The following is an 18,271-nucleotide window of genomic DNA, read 5'->3' on the forward strand; positions in this document are numbered from 1 at the left end:
AGGAGGCAGGCAGAGGGTGAATTAAGAAAGTGGTGGAAGCAGCTTTTCCAAAGTAATACTGGAAAAGCTGCTTCCATTATGGCAGGTGGGATTGAAGAAGGTATGAGTGGAGAGTAACATACAATAAAGCAGTTTGGTGATGGTTTATATCAGGGTGAGCACCTGTGGGTTACTGGGGACACATTAGTTGCTAAGGAGACCAGGGGCACTTGCTTGCACCCCCTCAGTCATCTCTAGGGGCGTAGGAGACTCTGCTGTCTGCTACACTATTGGATAGTAAAAAGGTCTCTTATATAGTAATTTTTTGCTGCTATTGTTCCAAAGAGTTGTAAATTACTGACAGGTTGTTTTGCAACTAAAATAGGCTAATTCCATCAGTTCCAGACAGATGTTAGCTTTCTTCTTAAGTAAGGAGCATTATGTTTGCTTCCTTAACTTAAATAATCTTCACCTTTGATGTAAACATGTTATTTTCAACTACAGAGTTCAACAGTTAATCATTGCCTTTGGCCATGTCAGCAGTTTAGTAGTTTTCCCTTCATCAGCCTTTTGCAGTTTGCCATAATGCCATGCTTCTTAGGATGGTGTGTCCAGCCTCTATAGGCCCCAATCGTACTCCAGTTATACAATTTCATTCAAACCACACATCATATTTATTACGCATTTTCACCATGTTTTGAGTTTCTCCCCTGGGTCTAAATTTGCCTTTGCTCCCACTCAATGTGCCTCCATGATTCTAGGGGACATTTTGGGGCATTCCACGGCAAAACATTTTTTAATCCCTGGGAGCCACAACATTGCCTTAGGTTCTGCATGAAATCCATACTTTGTTCATTTTTGGATTCTCTCCTCCAGATATACCCCAAAAGAAGCAGTTGGGTTATATGGGGGCTGCAGTACAGGTGGGCATTGCAACGGTGTCTGTATTGTTGACAGATAGAAACCCCAAAGTCCACTCCAAGAGTTTCACTGAATCTTTACTTAGAATGCTTCTGGTTATTAGAGTTAAGGTAATAGTTTTGGACTTTGTAGTAATATCCTAGCTGTGGAAGAATTTAGCAGCTTCTGGGGACTCATAGTTTTCAAGCTTCCCATTTTGTTCCTTTTGTACACAAGATCCCAAGGCATTGGAGAAAGTGGAAATTTCTCTGTACCATTGCTTTGCAAATTGTTGTAACATTATGATTTTTTCCCACTTGCTGAGTCCACATATCTGTAAGAGGCCAGCCCCATAATAACATTTCACATGTTTCCTAAGTGAGATTTTTTTTCCCTTGCCACTTGATATATTCATGGATGAGAGTGCAGGGGGAAGTGTGCTTTTCGCTCTCTGAAAGATCTGCAAACCAGCCAGAAAATTGGTGTTTCAAACTCTGCCTTTGTTTTCTCTAGGGCACCAATGGATCACAGCTTTGGGATACAGCATTTGCTGTCCAAGCCTTTTTGGAGGTAATCTTTTTTGCATTCAGGTTGTTCATGATGTACTGTATTAATAAATGCAGTACGACTTAAAAGAAAAATACTCTCTTTCCCTTCCATTTGGGCAATCAGACTTACCGTTTAGGGCAGGGGTCAGGAACCTTCGGCCCTCCAGGTGTGGTGGACTTCAGCTCCCACAATTCCTTGGGCCAAGGTAAGCCTTTGGGGCGAATGCCGAGCCTCAAGGAATTGTGGGAGTTGAAGTCCACCACACCTGGAGGGCCGAAGGTTCCCCATGCCTGGTTTAGGGAGTGCTTAGGGAGACTTCTGCTGCTTGTGGATGCAAGTCCATGTAAAGCAGCCAGACTTTTAGTTTAAACCCTCTGCAGTTGGTTAAAGTATCAATCTAAGCACTATTTGTCAAATGTAAGGGTCTGAATTAAATGCAATATTAATTGCATGAACACAGTTAATGTTTATATGTGTTTTAAATTTTGACTAGCACTCCTTTGTCTGCTTTTTAAGGGGTGTCTCTACTAGTGACCATAGCAGCATTCCTTGAAATTCAAATAACATTTCTGAGAAACAGATTTTGTCAGAAATAAAGAGGTACAGAGAGAGAGAGAGGACGAGCATGCAAGAAATGTTCCCCTATGGCTCTCTTTGGCATTTAAAAATGTATGTTAAAATTACATGCACACAGTTAACCAGAGGTTACAGTGACTTAAATGAACTTTATTCCAAAGCAAGTGTACATAAGATTTCAGAGGCTGCCTTGAGGTGATTTGCATGCATCAAAAATGTCACACTGAGTGAAATGCTCTAAACACGATTTCTGTTTTTCAAAGGCAGGTGCCCACAAGAAGCCTGAATTTAACTCTTGTCTTTTACATGCTCATGAGTTCTTCAGGATCACTCAGGTAAAGACCAGGTACACTCCCTAGTTAATTCCTTGTAATCCAGTTACAATGTCATATTATCCACATTTTAAACTATGCACATATTGATTTTGCAGAGGACATTCTTGATTTTCCAAATCTGAGCGACACCCATGCTTCTGTTATTCCTGGGAATACATTACATGCAAAAATATGTATTCCATCCCCTTTGAATTCATGTTTCTCGGGCCATTGATGGGGGAGTTTAATCCTGTCACTCTGTAGCCACATTGTTGACCTTTTATCATGTTCTCAATATCCTGCAATGCCCATTCCAGAAAAATTATCCTTTTTTACTTATATCAAAATTGACTGCCATGGGGCAGTAGATATGCACTTAAAAACCATTTTAGGCTAATGCTTTCACTCAAAATTGAATTAACAAATACAACAATGCTGACTGCAAACCGCCTTGAGTCGCCTTCGGGCTGAGAAAGGCGGTAAATAAATACGGCAAATAAATAAATAAACAATTATGGTAGAAAATCTTGCTATGGCGATTTGTTTTATGTGCCTGTTTTTTTTTACTGAGTAACTTTAAAACTAGTGCTGTTCTATTATAGGTTGTCCCTATCTGCCACATTTTAATATAGTTTGTCTCTCCTCTAGATTCCAGATAACCCTCCTGATTATGAGAAGTACTACCGTCAGATGAACAAGGTACCGTCATAACAAAGGGTGATACAAACCCTGCTGTCATATACCAGTTGTCAGCCCACCCTGAGAGGGGTCTGTTTAATCTTTCCCCCCAGCTTTCCTAAAGAGAAAAGGCATTTCAGATTTTCTTAGTAGCTAATTCAGCTGCCAAACTGCTTTGAAACTAGGATCATTTTCCCTGAGTTTCATCCCAAGCAGTCTTCCTACAACTGTCAGACATGCCCCAAATTCTTCAAATTATTTTGAATTCATTGTAGATGTTTTTTTTTACTGAATTACACTGAAATTAGTGTAATTACTAAAAAAAACCCCAACTGTGTGAATAAATGGTGTTATCCCAAATCTGTTGTTTTTTTACATTTCCTCCATACCCCACATGCTAGAAGAACAATGGCTATCATTTATTTATTTATTTATATCCCGCTTTTCTCCTGAATTGGGACTCAAAGCCGCAAACAACATATAAAAATTCAAGATATCACATTCAATGGAAATAAACAATCCCATCTCTTATCTAAAAAAATTATTAAAAACCCACATCAAGTATTAGTTAATATCTAAAAAACACAGTTATAACCTTCAGTAGATTAAAACCCCATCTAGTATTTAGGCCATAGTCAGGTCCATTGCTAGAGATCCAGTTCAGTTCAGATATTGCACGCAATAGGTCTACTGTTCACTCTCCTTCAGGGAAGGCCTGTTTCCAAAGGAAGGTTTTTACATGGTTCCTGAACAATAACAGGAAGGGCGCCATTATAACTTCTTTAGGAAGAGGGTTACTATACGACGAATCACAGCAGAAGGACATGGGAAGCAAAATGGAAGGGTCTCATTTACAGAATAAAGGGGAAAGATAAATATATGGTGTTAAATAAGACTATTCTTATTTAACACCATATATTTGTAATAACACAGAAAAAGTACTGAACTGTCAGGGGGGGGGAGTTGTGGTGGTGGTGGGATTGGGGAAAATACTGGTATTTTGAATGTTAATTTCAAAGATGGTCTGTTTCTATATATTATACAATAAAAACGCACGCACACACACAAAGAGAAGGGCAGAATAGAAATGCTTTAAATAAATAAATAAATAAAACAAGGCTAGAAGAATAAGAAAGTGTTTGATGGTCTTATTTTGCTCTTCCCCTTCCTTGCAATTTCGCAATAACTTCCAGGGTGGGTTTCCCTTCAGTACACGTGACTGTGGCTGGATTGTGGCTGACTGCACAGCAGAAGGAATGAAGTCAGTGATGCTCCTGCAAGAGAAATGCCCTTTCATCAAGGATCACATTCCACCCAGCCGCCTCTTTGACGCTGTGAATGTGGTAAGTGGGAGGAAATAGGGGCAGCACCCCTCTGTATTGTACGGAGTCCTGTTCTGACCGTCATTCCCACCTCAAGCAAGACTACAGTGTCAACTGCCATGGTCAACACCAGCAATCTTAGATTGGAGTATTTGCTCAGGGCAATAGTTGAGAACGTGGGTAGAATTGGTAAATTAAAATCAGGATGCAGTGTGACTGACATGGTCCTTTGAACTATCACCTTGCCTATGCATGCATCTCATACAAGACAGCCTTTTCTTCTGGGATGATGAACTACACCATTTTAAGAGGGATAAATAATAGAGGATCAAAATCCAAAACGACCTTAACAGATTAGAGAGCTCAGGCCAAGACTAGCAGAATGTATTTCAACAGGGAGAAATGTGGAATAGTATACTTGGGCAGAAAAATGAAGGGCACAGATATAGAATAGGTGACCCCTGGCTTGAAAGAGATCTAGGAGTCTGGGTAGACCACAAGCTGAAAATGAGTCAGTATTGTGATGTGGCAGCTAAGAAATGTCTAGATCAAGGGAGTTAATAGTACCCCCTTTTCTGCTTTTGTCAGACTTTACCTGCAATAACACTGTGTCCAGTTCTGGGCACTACAATTCAAGAAGAATATTGACAAACTGGAAGGTGTCCAGAGGAGGGTGACAAATATGGTAAAAAGTCTGGAGACCATGAATCCCTATGAGGAGCGTCATAAAGAGCTGGGCATGTTTAGCTTGAAAAAGAGAAAGCTCAGAGGGGACATGATAGCCATGTTCAAATGTGTGAAAGCATGTCACACATTTGAACATAGGGGGCAGCAATGGATTCCAATTGCAGTAAAAGAGATTCCCCCTGCACATTAGGAAGAACTTTCTGGTGGCTGTTCAGCAATGGAACCTGCTTCCTTGGAATGTAGAGGAGTCTCATTTTCTGGAAGTTTTTAAGCAAAGGGCGGATGGCTATCTGCTGAGAATGCTTTGATTTTGGATTCATGAATTCGAAGCCAGCCCGGGTCGGAGTGAGCTTCCGACCAATTGTGTAGCTTGTTGTCGACCTTTGTAATCCAAAAGACAGTTGCATTTGTCAAGTAGAAAAATTAGGTATCACCTATGTGTGGGGAGGCTAATTTAACTAATTTATGAGGCCATAAAAATATTCCAGCAAAGCACTCCAGCAAAGCATGCGGGGAATGCAGAAGTACTTCATTAGTGTCGCAGATGGACGATGAAAGCAACAGCTCCCCTGGCGGTCAGAAGAAGTTAAATAGCCTCTGACTGTCTGTCTATATGTGTTGTGTGTCTTTGGCATTGAATGTTTGCCATATATGTGTGCGGGGTGAGAAGGGCGGAATATAAATACTGTAAATAAATAAGTAAATAATAAATAAATTCCTGCATAGCAGGAGTTTGGACTGGATAGCCCTGGTAGTCTCTTCCAACTTTGTGATCCTATTATTCTCTCTTCTCTGTTGATTTTCAGTTGCTGAATATGCAAAATGCTGATGGTGGCTTTTCTACCTATGAAACAATGCGTGGAGGCTGGCTGCTGGAGCTACTGAATCCTTCTGAAGTCTTTGGTGAGAGGCATGCATTGTCTTCACTCCCCTTTGGGCCACAGGGGCAGCTGGAATTCCTTGGCCATTGGTACCAAGGGCTGGAGTTGAGGCTGACACTTTACTCACTTTGGCGAGTGCCTGCCTTTGTCTGCCACTGTCTCTTTAGATCAGGATCCCCTTCTCATAAAGCAGTTTTGTGTTCCTCCTTGTGGTCTCACCACATTTATATTGTGCTGTGGTAGAAAACAAAGAACATATATTTTTACTTAGAAGAAAAACAAGTTTGTGTTGTAAAATTAGATATCTCCTGCACATAAATGATCTTTCTGTCTTTGGGAATATGAATGTTACAAGTGTGCTGAAGATGATTGGAAATGATGTGGTACCTGACATAGTATGTCCTACACCAGTGAAGTTGAATAGTAGGCTTGTGCACAGATCCAATTTGGCCGGTTCCCTTCAGCTAATCTGGCTGGTCTGACTTGTTTGGCCAGCTGTAATGGCAAGGGCTCAGCCTCCATGTTTTCTTTGGCTACAACAGAGCAGTGGCTGCTGAAAACCGTCTGCCTTCAGTTACAAGTGGAGGGAGTACAAGAGGAAGGAAGCCGCTAGAAGGAAAACTGTGTGTGGGGAGGAAAGGCGCCACTCCAGGCCGTGCAAATCAAGAGAAAAGAGAGGGCTTTTTAAAGGAAGTCCAGAGTAGATAGCTAGGTCGATGGCTCTTCCTTCTCTGGGAAGTGGGGAAGCCTCCTTAAAATGCCTTGGAAATCTGTGTGCTACAGGGAGAGAGTTCTGTGTGTATCGTAGCACCTGCCTCCTCTAGAGTAGAAACAGCTTTCAGCATTTCCACAGCTTTCCACAGACAGAAGGGAAGGGATCACAGAAAGAGTGGTATCTTAACTCTGATGCTTTAAATCCAGGTCTTAATGAAGGATGTAAGGACAAACAATGCCTAAAAGGATGGGAAGGGGAGCCTAGGAAGTACCCCCCCCCCCCTGCAGTGAGCCAGATAGAAAATGCATCTTTTGGCTTCCTAGATCAAAAATGGATTTCTGTTCTCCCAAATTTTGGAGGCTCTAAAAAAATTGGATTGGGATGCGCACCAAAATCCTGGACACCAAAACGGATCACAGTTTACCCTTTTTTTATGGAACAGCTCTAAACTTTGGATCTCGACCCCAAATGGGGTCCCCTTCTTAGTTCAACCTTGGGGTCACGAAAAATTTGGCAAAGGAGAAGATTTCTGAACTCCATTCATTTATAGAAACTTATTAGCGAGAACATGCAGGGTTTACACTGGATGCTGCAGAAATTGCTTCAGCTATTCTCGACAAAAAGACAACCAGCCTGTTTTAGAAAGTATTGTAAATGCTGGTTTATTATTAGTAAATGTTTGGTTTTTTAATACTTGTTTAATATGCTTATGTATCTGGAGTCATTTAAAAAAATTCTTGGTTGGACAGGAGTCATGAATGGAAGAATGTTAAGAAGCTCTGGTCTGGAGAACTTCCATGTGTTGACTTCTGCCAATTGAAAACATTTTTCCACAATCCGCAGGTGATATTATGGTGGATTATACCTACGTAGAGTGTACATCAGCCGTAATGCAAGCGCTGAAGCATTTCCATGAGCGCTTCCCTGAACATAGGACATTGGAGATCAGGTAAGGCAAGCAGCAACAGAGAAAAAAGAGGACAAAGGATGATGATAGAAAAGCCATTTGTGGAGCCTTCATTTTGGAGTTAATTTGTGAAGTAAAAACCCCTCTAGAATATAAATGGTGCGGTTCAGTTGAACATCCCGCTTTTCTGTGCAGAAGGAGATAAGTGGGACTTTGCAGTCCTCCTGATGTGACCTGGGTCTACAAAAACATGTTAGTATCATTTAGTATAGGCTAGACAAAGCACTGCAAAAGACAAGAGAGAGAGTGACTAATCATGGATTGAAAAGCATAATTTTGTTTCTCTCCCCGGTCGCCCAATTTTTCAGAGAGGTGCTCCAAAAAGGCTTGCAGTTTTGTCGGAGATTGCAGAGAACTGATGGCTCCTGGGAAGGGTGAGTGTCTTCACAAAGCCAAGGGCAATTGTAGCAGCTTATGTGGCTCCCCGGTTTCTTTTTTTGTCTTCCATCTTAAATGGCAAAATGACTGGGGTTGTTAGCATTCTTTGAATCATTGTAAGCATTTTATCACTAGGTTTTGCTTCACGCACTTTGTTTTAATTCATGATGTGATAGTCACATTTGGGAGGAAGGAGGGGTATAACTACAGGGGAGGAAGGGAGAGGAAGTGCCAAGTCTGTTTACGGTACAATCCTTTGTACCCCAGGGAAGGCATGAAGCCAAAGGATATAAGCAGCAGCACATAAGAGATGGTGGGGAGCTCTGATGTAGATTTTCCCCCACCCGTCCTCATAGCATTCCCCTCTTTTGCATAGTAAGTTTTTAAAAGGCAAGGCAAGTAGAAGTATTTATAGGTGTCAGAATGAAAGTAAGACAGACATTGCACTTCCCTTTGATTATTTTGAAGTTATAAGAGTTGGTAATTTCATGTTCTGCCCTTTCATTTCAGTTCCTTTCAGGGCAGTGGGGAATTTATCGATGAAGTGCTCTTTTCTGACACATTTTTTTCTAAAAAAAATGATGGCCAATTTCTCTTCCCCATTAGGTCCTGGGGTGTGTGCTTCACCTATGGTATGTGGTTTGCATTGGAAGCTTTCGCTTGTATGGAGCACACCTACCATGATGGGTGAGTGAATACTTTTTACAAGTTTTATGACAAGGTCTTGATGATTAGGAGAAATGGTTTGGAATGAGAGAGGTCTTTCTCATAATTGATTTGATCTCTGGGATGAGCCCAGGCTCTTTATGCATGTGTGTGTGTGCATGTCTGCTTGCTTGCTCAAAATGGTTTTGTAGGTGAGCTGGATGTTACTCTGTTAGTTAAGACAGTAAAAAACCGTTGCTCAATCAATCAAATCTCAGGATTTTGGTTACTTGGTTGACTCCTGGCATCAAATAGGAAACAGAAGTAACCCTAGAATCATAGAATCAAAGAGTTGGAAGAGACCTCGTGGGCCATCCAGTCCAACCCCCTGCCAAGAAGCAGGAATATTGCATTCAAATCACCCCTGACAAATGGCCATCCAGCCTCTGTTTAAAAGCCTCCCTACTGGACCACAGGTTTTTAAACAGAGACAGAGTGGCTAACTGTCAGGAGTAATTTGATTGTATTTTCCTGCATGACGGAATGGGTTCAGACCGGATGGCCCTTAGTAGCTAATTCAGCTGCCAAACTGCTTTGAAACTAGGATAATTTTCCCTGTCTTTCATCCCAAGCAGTCTTCCTACAACTGTCAGACATGCCCCAAATTCTTCAAATTATTTTGAATTCATTGTAGATGTTGTTTTTAACTGAATTACACTGAAATTAGTGTAATTACTAAAAAAAACAACCCCCAACTGTGTGAATAAATGGCGTTATCTCAAATCTGTTGTTTTTTTACATTTCCTCCATACCCCACATGCTAGAAGAACAATGGCTATCATTTATTTATTTATTTATTTATTTATATCCCGCTTTTCTCCCGAATTGGGACTCAAAGCCGCAAACAACATATAAAAATCAAAGATATCACATTCAATGGAAATAAACAATCCCATCATAAGCATACTCTTATCTAAAAAAATTATTAAAAACCCACATCAATTATTTATTTATTTGCAGTATTTGTATACTTCTCAACCCCAGAGGGGACTCGGGGCAATTCACAGTGTTGGTAGCAATTCAATATCATCGATAAAAAAGTTATAAAACATCAAAATGGACCCTCCCCTGATAAAACATTAAACATTATTAAACACATCACATAAAATAATATTTTTGCTTTTGTCTTCTTCCAGCTCTATTACCATGTCTCAATGGTCCTCCCTGGCTTGTAGCTGTAAGCATGTCTATTGCTGCTGCTGTCCATTCACAGAGTCGCATCAAATATTAGGGAGAACTAGGCTATCACACATGGGAGGCGATCCTCTTGCAAGTGCCACTTTTGTGCACTTGAAGGCAGACAATGAACTATGTGTGCCTTGCACTTCGTAGGATGTATGATGCCCTGCTCCAGGCCTTCCTAGATTGGACTGTCTTTCCAAATTGTGCAGAGGGATAAAGTGCACCTCAGTTTAGCCAGAGCTTAGCCTTTTTAGCACAATAGGAGAAGTCATGGGGAGCAAGCTTGTTTTCTGCTGGCCTGGAGACTAGGATGTGGAACAGTGGCTTCAAACGACAGAAAAGAAAGGAGATTCCACCTGAACAAGAGGAAGAACTTCCTGACTCTGAGCTGTTCAGCAGAGGAACTCTCTGCCCCAGAGTGTGGTGGAGGCTCCTTCTTTGGAGGCTTTTAAGCAGAGGCTGGATGGTCATCTGTTGGAAGTGCTTTGAATGAGATTTCCCTGCTCTTTGTCAGGGGTTGGACTGGATGGCCCACAAGGTTTCTTCCAACTCTAGGATTCTGTGAATCAATATTCTGCTCCTACATGAAGAATTACATTTGTAGGGAAATATCCTGTTATATCTTTTCTTTTTCAGTGTGGCCTGCAAAGAAATATCCCGGGCTTGTGAATTCTTGATCTCCAAACAGATGGAAGATGGTGGTTGGGGCGAGGACTTTGAGTCTTGCGAACAGCGCATTTATGTTCAGAGTGCCACTTCCCAGATCCACAACACTTGCTGGGCTCTCTTGGGACTCATGGCTGTACGGTAAAAACTCCTGATTGGAAAACACGTTCTTCTCTCTGTCATCCTCCTTCCCACCAGTGGCCTCTGCATTGGTATAAATAGCAACCACTCTTTCTGAGATTTTTCATAGATGCTGCGGCCATCAAGCATTTGGCTGCCATTGCGACATGCAATGAGGAGAGTTATGAAGAGACTGGATGAAGTTCTTTTCTAACACTCCTGCATTCGGATTCAGCATTTGAATGTGGTTCATCCATCTAGAGGAATAATATCATCTCTGAGGCTGGAGCTGAGAAAGGTATCTTCCCCAAACCGGGCCAAAACTCACCAAAGGAATTTCAACAAGGAGAAATGTAAGATAATAGAAAAAAATGAAATGCACAGAAACAGGATGGGTGACAACTGGCTCAACAACACTACATGGAGTAATAGGTTCACGTTACAGGAAAATGATCAAGGGTCAGGAAGTTCTCCCTGAACTTCCTGACCATATGACTTCTGACCATATGAGCCGTTCAACAGTGGAACTCACTGTCTTGGAGTGTGGTGGAAGAGCCTTCTTTGAAGACTTTTAAATAGAGGCTGGATGGCCATCTGTCAGGGATGCTTTGATTGTGCTTTTCCTGCACAGCAGGGGATTGGGCTAGGTTGCCCAAACTAACAAAATGAAATTCAACATGGACAAATGCAAGATACTCCACTTAGGCAGAAAAAATGAAATGCAAAGATACAGAATGGGGGACGCCTGGCTTGAGAGAAGTACGTGTGAAAAAGATCTTGGAGTCCTCATGGACAACAAGTTAAACATGAGCCAACAATGTCATGGAGCGGCAAAAAAAAAAGCCAGTGGGATTTTGGCCTGCATCAATAGGAGTATAGTGTCTAGATCTAGGGAAGTCCTGCTTCTCATGCTCTATTCTGCCTTGGTTAGACCACACCTGGAATATTGTGTCCAATTCTGGGCACCACAATTCAAGAGAGATATTGACAAGCTGGAATGTGTCGAGAGGAAGGCGACTAAAATGATCAAGGGTCTGGAGAACAAGCCCTATGAGAAGCGGCTTAAAGAGATGGGCATGTTTAGCCTGAAGAAGAGCTGAGAGGAGATATGATAGCCATGTATAAATACGTGAGGGGAAGTCATAGGGTGGAGGGAGCAAGCTTGTTTTCTGCTTCCCTGGAGACTAGGACACCGAGCAATGGCTTCAAACTACAAGAAAGGAGATTCCATCTGAACATGAGGAAGAACTTCCTGACTGTGAGAGCTGTTCAGCAGTGGAACTCTCTGCCCCGGAGTGTGGTAGGGGCTCCTTCTTTGGAAGCTTTGAAACAGAGGCTGGATGGCCATCTGTCAGGGGTGCTTTGAATGCAATACTTCTGCTCCTTGGCAGGGGGTTGGATTGGATGGCCCATGATTCTATGATTCTATGATTCTTTTCCATCTCTATGATTCAAACCTAGAGAACTACCACAAATTAGTATTGTGTCCTCCAACTACAACTTTATGAGCGAGCATACATTGTTTGTGTGTTGTATGAGTTTCCATGGCTGAGTGGAGATTCATACCCTGGTCTCTAGAGTCATAGTTAAGCTACTACACTAAACTTACTCTCAAGTCCACAGTAGGTCCCCACTGATCATAGAGACACCCACTTCTATCATTCAGGGTGAGAAATGCGACGTCCAGTACTCAAAATTAGCTCCATTCAGGAAGGTTCTTAGCCACTGCCTTTGTTTTGCTGTAGAACATGGGACTGGCTCCTTAAGTCTTTGTGGCTGAAATCTGACATTCCTCTTTGGGATACTGCAGCACTTTGAGGAAGTTTTTCTAAAATTGGAAATTACCTGTCGTAGATTCTCTCCTTGAACCCACCTTAGAAATGCATTTCCAACAAAACATTTTTTTTTTTACTTTGTAGGTATCCTGATGTCAAAGTCTTGGAAAGGGGGATCAAAGTTTTGATTGATAAGCAGCTGCCAAACGGGGACTGGCCTCAGGTAAGATGTCTCCGTCTTCGGTGCATTATATACTGAATTAAAGGCATGAACAATGTTTTTGCAAGTATAAAATAACAGTTTTTACACTTCCATCATTCTGTCTGGCCCCATCTACACTACCATATAATGCATGTTCAGAATGCATTAACTGCATTGAACTGGATTATGAGTCTACACTGCCATACAATTTATCTATCTCTTCGATCATCTGGAAAGGCCCTGCTCACACTCCCACCTCCTTCGTAGGCGCGATTGGTGGGGATGAGGGAGAGGGCCTTCTCGGTGGTGGCCCCTTGACTCTGGAACTCACTTCCCAGGGAGATCAGACATGCCCCAACTCTGACAGTCTTTAGGAGGAGCCTGAAAACGTGGTTGTTCCAGTGTGCCTTCCCAGAATAAGGAAAACTCTCAGCAATATGCCCTCAAAATTCACTTTATCATTGACTTAAAACTGACTGCATTATCTCAATTCTCTCTGAAAATGTTCACGTCACGTCAGCATTATTTTAATTTTAATCTATTACATTTGGCCCGGCCATTGGTTTTTAACATGTTATATGTCATTGTTGATTGCTTATTGCTTATTTTTGTTTATGTGATTTATTTGAGTTGTATTGTATTGATTGTTTTTTTGATGTTTTGTTTATTGATGTATTGTGGGCTTGGCCTTATGTAAGCCGCACCGAGTCCCTTGGGGAGATGGTAGTGGGGTACAAATAAAGTTTTATTATTATTATATTATATTATATTATTTGTTAACTACATTTCTATACTGCTTTTCTCACCCCTGGGGGGACTCAAAGCGGTTTACAACATAATAAATGGCAAATTCAATGCCTCATATATAGATAAAAATATCACATATCTAAATTTATTTATTTATTTAAAACACTTATATTCCGCCCTTCTCACCCCGAAGGAGACTCAGAGCGGAGCACAACATATACATGGCAAACATTCAATTCCTGGGTACAATACATAAACATTAAAACACATTTATCTAAATATTAAAATACACCATTTAAAATAACACAATTTAAAACCGTCCTAGCCATCCGCATCAAATCCAATTGGCCCTGTCGTCTTTCCCATTGTCGCTTCATTGCCCTGTCCTGAAAGCTTGGTCACACAGCCAAGTTTTTACCATCCTTCTAAAGGACAGGAGGGAGGGGGCCGACCTGATCTCACAAGGAACGGAACTGGGGAGCAATCACCGAGAAGGCCCTGTCCCTCGTCCCCACCAATCGCGCCTGTGACAATGGCGGGACGGAAAGCAGGGCCTCCCCGGAGGATCTTAATCTCCGCGATGGTACATAGAGGGAGATGCATTTGGACAGGTAATATCAATAACATATAACTGCAGATAAAAACCATTAAAACATAAAAAACATCAAACAGACAGAAGCATGAAATATATTATTGCTGCAATTAACAATGTAGATCCTGTCTCTTCCTCTCCCCCCCCCCCCCAACTCTCTCTCCATAACGTTTCAGTCCTTCTTTTTATACCCTCCCTGCTCCCCCCACATCCCAACAGACACAAAGTTATTTAGGTACAGATTGAGTACAAAATGGGGAGGGTAAAAAAAAGTTTTGGGCCTTCTTGGGGGATGGTAAATGTGATATGAGGTCCTTGGGGCGGGTGGAAGGAGAGTCTTATCTGATGATGGTAGTAGGCTACTGATCAGTTTCGTAGAAGTCCAGAGGAACATAGATTTTATCAATTGAGGTGTCATAAGTCAGGTGTGAGCTCTCACTTGCCAGTAGACTGAGGATGGGGAAGGGCAACGAAGTGTAGCTGCCCCTTAGGAGAGTTGGTATGTAGGCTGCACCTTGCACTCTGGAGGAGCTGAAGTCCCCTGGCCTCCTTTTCAACTCCTCCTTGCTGGCTGTTGGAGGGAGGGGGCAGCAAGGTGTAACTGCTGCCGAGGAGGGTTGGTGTCACAGCAGTTTAACTCCATTCTGAAACTGCATTATATGGAAGGGTACATGGAGCCTGCATCACACATATCTGCCTAGCTTTTCTGCAATGAAAGACTACTTTGTTGCCTCCCCTGTCTCCTCCACTTGTCAACACCAGTAATAAAGAACTCTTGCTTAGTGAAATAATACTTCCTTCCCAGCTCTTAGAGAGATCAGAGTTTTTTCCCCAGTCTACACAATCAGAGCAGTTTGACATCATTTTGATTGCAATGGCAGCACGGTATGGACTCTTGGGATTTGTAGCCTCGTTTTGAACTCTCACAATAAATTACAAATCTCAGGATTCATCAGTGCCTGTTCAGGCTATCTCAAAGCACTATCAGTGTGCAGGACCCTGAGAAAGTTTTATTATTAAAATCCCCTCTGAACTTGCTAATGTCTTTCTTCAACATGAGAGATAAACACCGAGAGCAGAAAATAATCACTAATTCCTCTTCTATACTGTCATAAAATCCAGATTATCTGTTTTGAGCTGGATTATATGGCAGTGTAGACTCATATAATCCAGTTCAAAGCAGATAATGTGGATTATCTGATTTGATAATCTGAATTATATGGCAGTGTAGAAGGGATCTCAAAGTACAATCTTATCATTTATTTGTTTGTTTCAAACATTTTTACCCCACCCTTCTCAACCACTAGGGGTACACAGGGCGGCTTCCAATTGGCAACTATTTGATGCCGTATCATAAAATACAAAACAACAATTATAACAGTTAAAAAACATAAACATTAAGACATAAAAATTAAAACAGTATACTTACAGTCCATTGAGCTGTTACCAGTTTGGTGGCTATTTATTTAGCCATATGCTATTGAGTAGTCCACTTAACTGAACCAAATCCACTTCCAAGCCATAGTCAAACATTATCAATTGTCTTTTAACCTAATTGCCTGAAGGCCTGGTCCCACATCCACGTTTTAACCATCTTTCTAAAGGTAAGGAGGGACGATGACGACCTAATTATCATCAGATAATTATCTGTAAATCATTTCTTCACCTTTTCCAACAGTAGTGAAGATGTTCCTTTCAAATCACCTTATTCTAAAGAGGTATAAGCACACTGTTCTTTCAGGTTATTTCAGAGTATGAGGTGATTTATGTAGCTGATAGCCATCCGATAGCTCTCTTTATACAAAGACGCACCTCTGTGTGCTTTTTATACCTTTGCGCTCACTTGATGAGGAGGTAATGTTGGATTCTGTTCTGTTATTTTGCTTTACAGGAGAACATTTCTGGAGTATTCAACAAATCCTGTGCTATTAGCTACACTTCCTACCGCAACGTTTTCCCCATCTGGACCCTGGGACGCTTTTCTCATCTCCATTGCACCAGCCCTCTTGCTGGCAAACTCTCGAGTGAGGCCTTAAAGAATGGAGAGGGGTGCCTGGCCGGAGGAAAGGCAAATGAACAGCGTTTCACGTTTGTGTCTTCCTAAGCTGGGGCTTGTTATTACCACTGGCAAAGATATGTGAATGGCCCATCTCCCTGAGATTTTTTTCCTAATTTCTAAATGACATGACACCTAAAGGGTACCTCGAAGGCTCTATCTCACAGAATCAGCAAGGAGGGAGAAGAGAAGAGGAGGCTCTAGACATTTCCTTGTCATTGAGCATCCTCTTGTTCTTACTGTAGTCGCGCACAGCATACAAAGAGAATTTGATGCCTGGAAACATTCACACCTCAGCAGGCTTCCTTCTGCTTCTGGAGAATAAATGGGCCACTCTATCTTCCTTGGTGAGGCCAATTTGTTCTCCCAGATGAACTGACAGAGTTGGAGCTTTGTCCAGTCCCTCAACCACCAGATTCCACTAACAGGGTGTTACATGGGGCTGATGATCCCTAGAGTGCAACCTTAGAGTCCACACCTCTAATTTTGCTGTTGGATGGACACTGAACTCTACTCACGTGACACAGTATACAGATGATACTGAGTAGGCCTCATGCTGCCTGTCCAACATATGATGATTCTAATGTGTGATTATAACTTTACATCATTGATGTGAATAAAGAGAATTTTGTCATGGTTTCTGTAGCCTTCCTCAATAACCAAGCAACAGATTGGGGGGGGGGGGGGGAGGCATTTGTCACATAATAGTAAGGAGCATGCACTATGCTGTAAGATGTTGTTGTTCATTCGTTCAGTTGTTTCCGACTCTTCGTGACCTCAAGGACCAGCCCACGCCAGAGCTCCCTGTAGGCCGTCACCTCCCCCAGCTCCTTCAAAGTTAAGCCAGTCACTTCAAGAATACCATCCACCCACCTTGCCCTTGGTCGGCCCCTTTTCCTTTTTCCTTCCATTTTCCCCAGCATAATTGTCTTCTCTAAGCTTTCCTGTCTCCTCATGATGTGGCCAAAGTACTTCATCTTTGCCTCTACTATCCTTCCCTCCAGTGAGCAGTCGGCCTTTATTTCCTGAAGTATGGACTGGTTGGATCTTCTCACGGTCCAAGGCACTCTCAGAACTTTCCTCCAGCACCACAATTCAAAAGCATCTATCTTCCTTCGCTCAACCTTCCCTATGGTCCAGCTCTCACATCTGTAGGTGACTACGGGGAATACCATTACTTTAACCATGCGGATATTTGCTTCCTGTGTGATGTCTCTACTCTTCACTATTTTATTGAGCTTGGTCATTGCTCTCCTCCCAAGAAGTAAGCGTCTCCTGATTTCCTGGCCACAGTCTGCATCTGCAGTAATCTTTGCGCCTAGAAAATACAAAGTCTGTCACTGCCTCCACGTTTTCTCCCTGCTACAAGATATTTTACAGTAATTTGCATGAGACAAGCAATACAGGCTTTGGCTCACCTCTTGCTCTCCTGGCAAGTTCCTATTCAATCCAGTTTTCAGAAATTGATTCCAAGGGGCTCCTACTGATGCCTTATTTCGTTTTTTCATATTCTGTCTTTTAATGCATGTATAAAAGCTTCAATTTCATTGATGAATTGTTTTCTGTAATAACCTTTACATATTTGTACTAATGGTTTTGGATATTTTTAACCTGTTCTTCGAATAATAATAATAAATAATATTCTGTTAGTTGCCTTGAGTCCCAGTATTAGGGGGAAAGTGGGGATAAAAATTAATAACAGAGTATTGCTTTCCAGTAGTCGTACAACACAGTAGAATTAAAAGGGCAACACAGCATGAAACAGTAACAGTGCAAGTTCTCCTGTATAACTTAAAAGAGAAATCAGAACCTGATTCTATTTTTCTTCCAGCTTTTGGCGCAACTCTGGTTTCAAACACTATTCAAGCTTCTGGTGAATATGGTGCCTGTGCTCCCAAATCTGCTTGGAACCTGCCTTTCAGGTTGGATTTACACTGCCTTATATCCCAGGATCTGATACCAGATTATCTGATTTCAACTGGGTTATATGAGTTCACACTGTCAGATAATCAGGGATAAAAAGATAATCAGGGATCAGATCCCGGGATATAGGGCAGTGTAGATCCAGCCTTAATTACTAGATCACTGGGAAAGAAATCTGGCCAGTAGACCCCAAATTTCCTGTCCACAACATACTCCCTTCTCCATGCCTTTATTGCAACTGGTCACCTCTCAGGAGTGTGTTAGAGGAACCCTGCAGTGTCAGATTTAGGACCAAAGAGGCCCTGTGCTAGTTAAGTTATGAGGCCCCTTCCTTACTTGGGCCCTTGTAGGCCTACG

At 41.9% G+C, this 18,271-nt stretch overlaps 1 protein-coding gene across 4 annotated transcripts in view; it reads left to right on the top strand.

The window, feature by feature from the left end:
• The window catches only part of LSS (lanosterol synthase), a 41,129-nt gene extending 24,501 nt beyond the window's left edge, over positions 1 to 16,628 (top strand). For all 4 annotated transcript variants that reach the window (XM_067469907.1, XM_067469915.1, XM_067469905.1 and 1 more), the window contains 11 exons: positions 1,393 to 1,449; positions 2,268 to 2,339; positions 2,967 to 3,017; positions 4,190 to 4,339; positions 5,812 to 5,908; positions 7,445 to 7,550; positions 7,877 to 7,942; positions 8,553 to 8,633; positions 10,470 to 10,640; positions 12,539 to 12,617; positions 15,827 to 16,628. In XM_067469907.1, the coding sequence (XP_067326008.1) occupies positions 1,393 to 1,449; positions 2,268 to 2,339; positions 2,967 to 3,017; positions 4,190 to 4,339; positions 5,812 to 5,908; positions 7,445 to 7,550; positions 7,877 to 7,942; positions 8,553 to 8,633; positions 10,470 to 10,640; positions 12,539 to 12,617; positions 15,827 to 16,039 (1,143 nt within the window). In that variant the 3' untranslated portion in view covers positions 16,040 to 16,628. The remainder of the gene's footprint in view (positions 1 to 1,392; positions 1,450 to 2,267; positions 2,340 to 2,966; positions 3,018 to 4,189; positions 4,340 to 5,811; positions 5,909 to 7,444; positions 7,551 to 7,876; positions 7,943 to 8,552; positions 8,634 to 10,469; positions 10,641 to 12,538; positions 12,618 to 15,826) is intronic.
• The last annotated feature ends 1,643 nt before the right edge of the window (positions 16,629 to 18,271 follow it).

This window comes from Anolis sagrei, chromosome 1 (genome assembly GCF_037176765.1).
Source record: "Anolis sagrei isolate rAnoSag1 chromosome 1, rAnoSag1.mat, whole genome shotgun sequence".
Lineage (NCBI taxonomy): Eukaryota > Metazoa > Chordata > Lepidosauria > Squamata > Dactyloidae > Anolis > Anolis sagrei.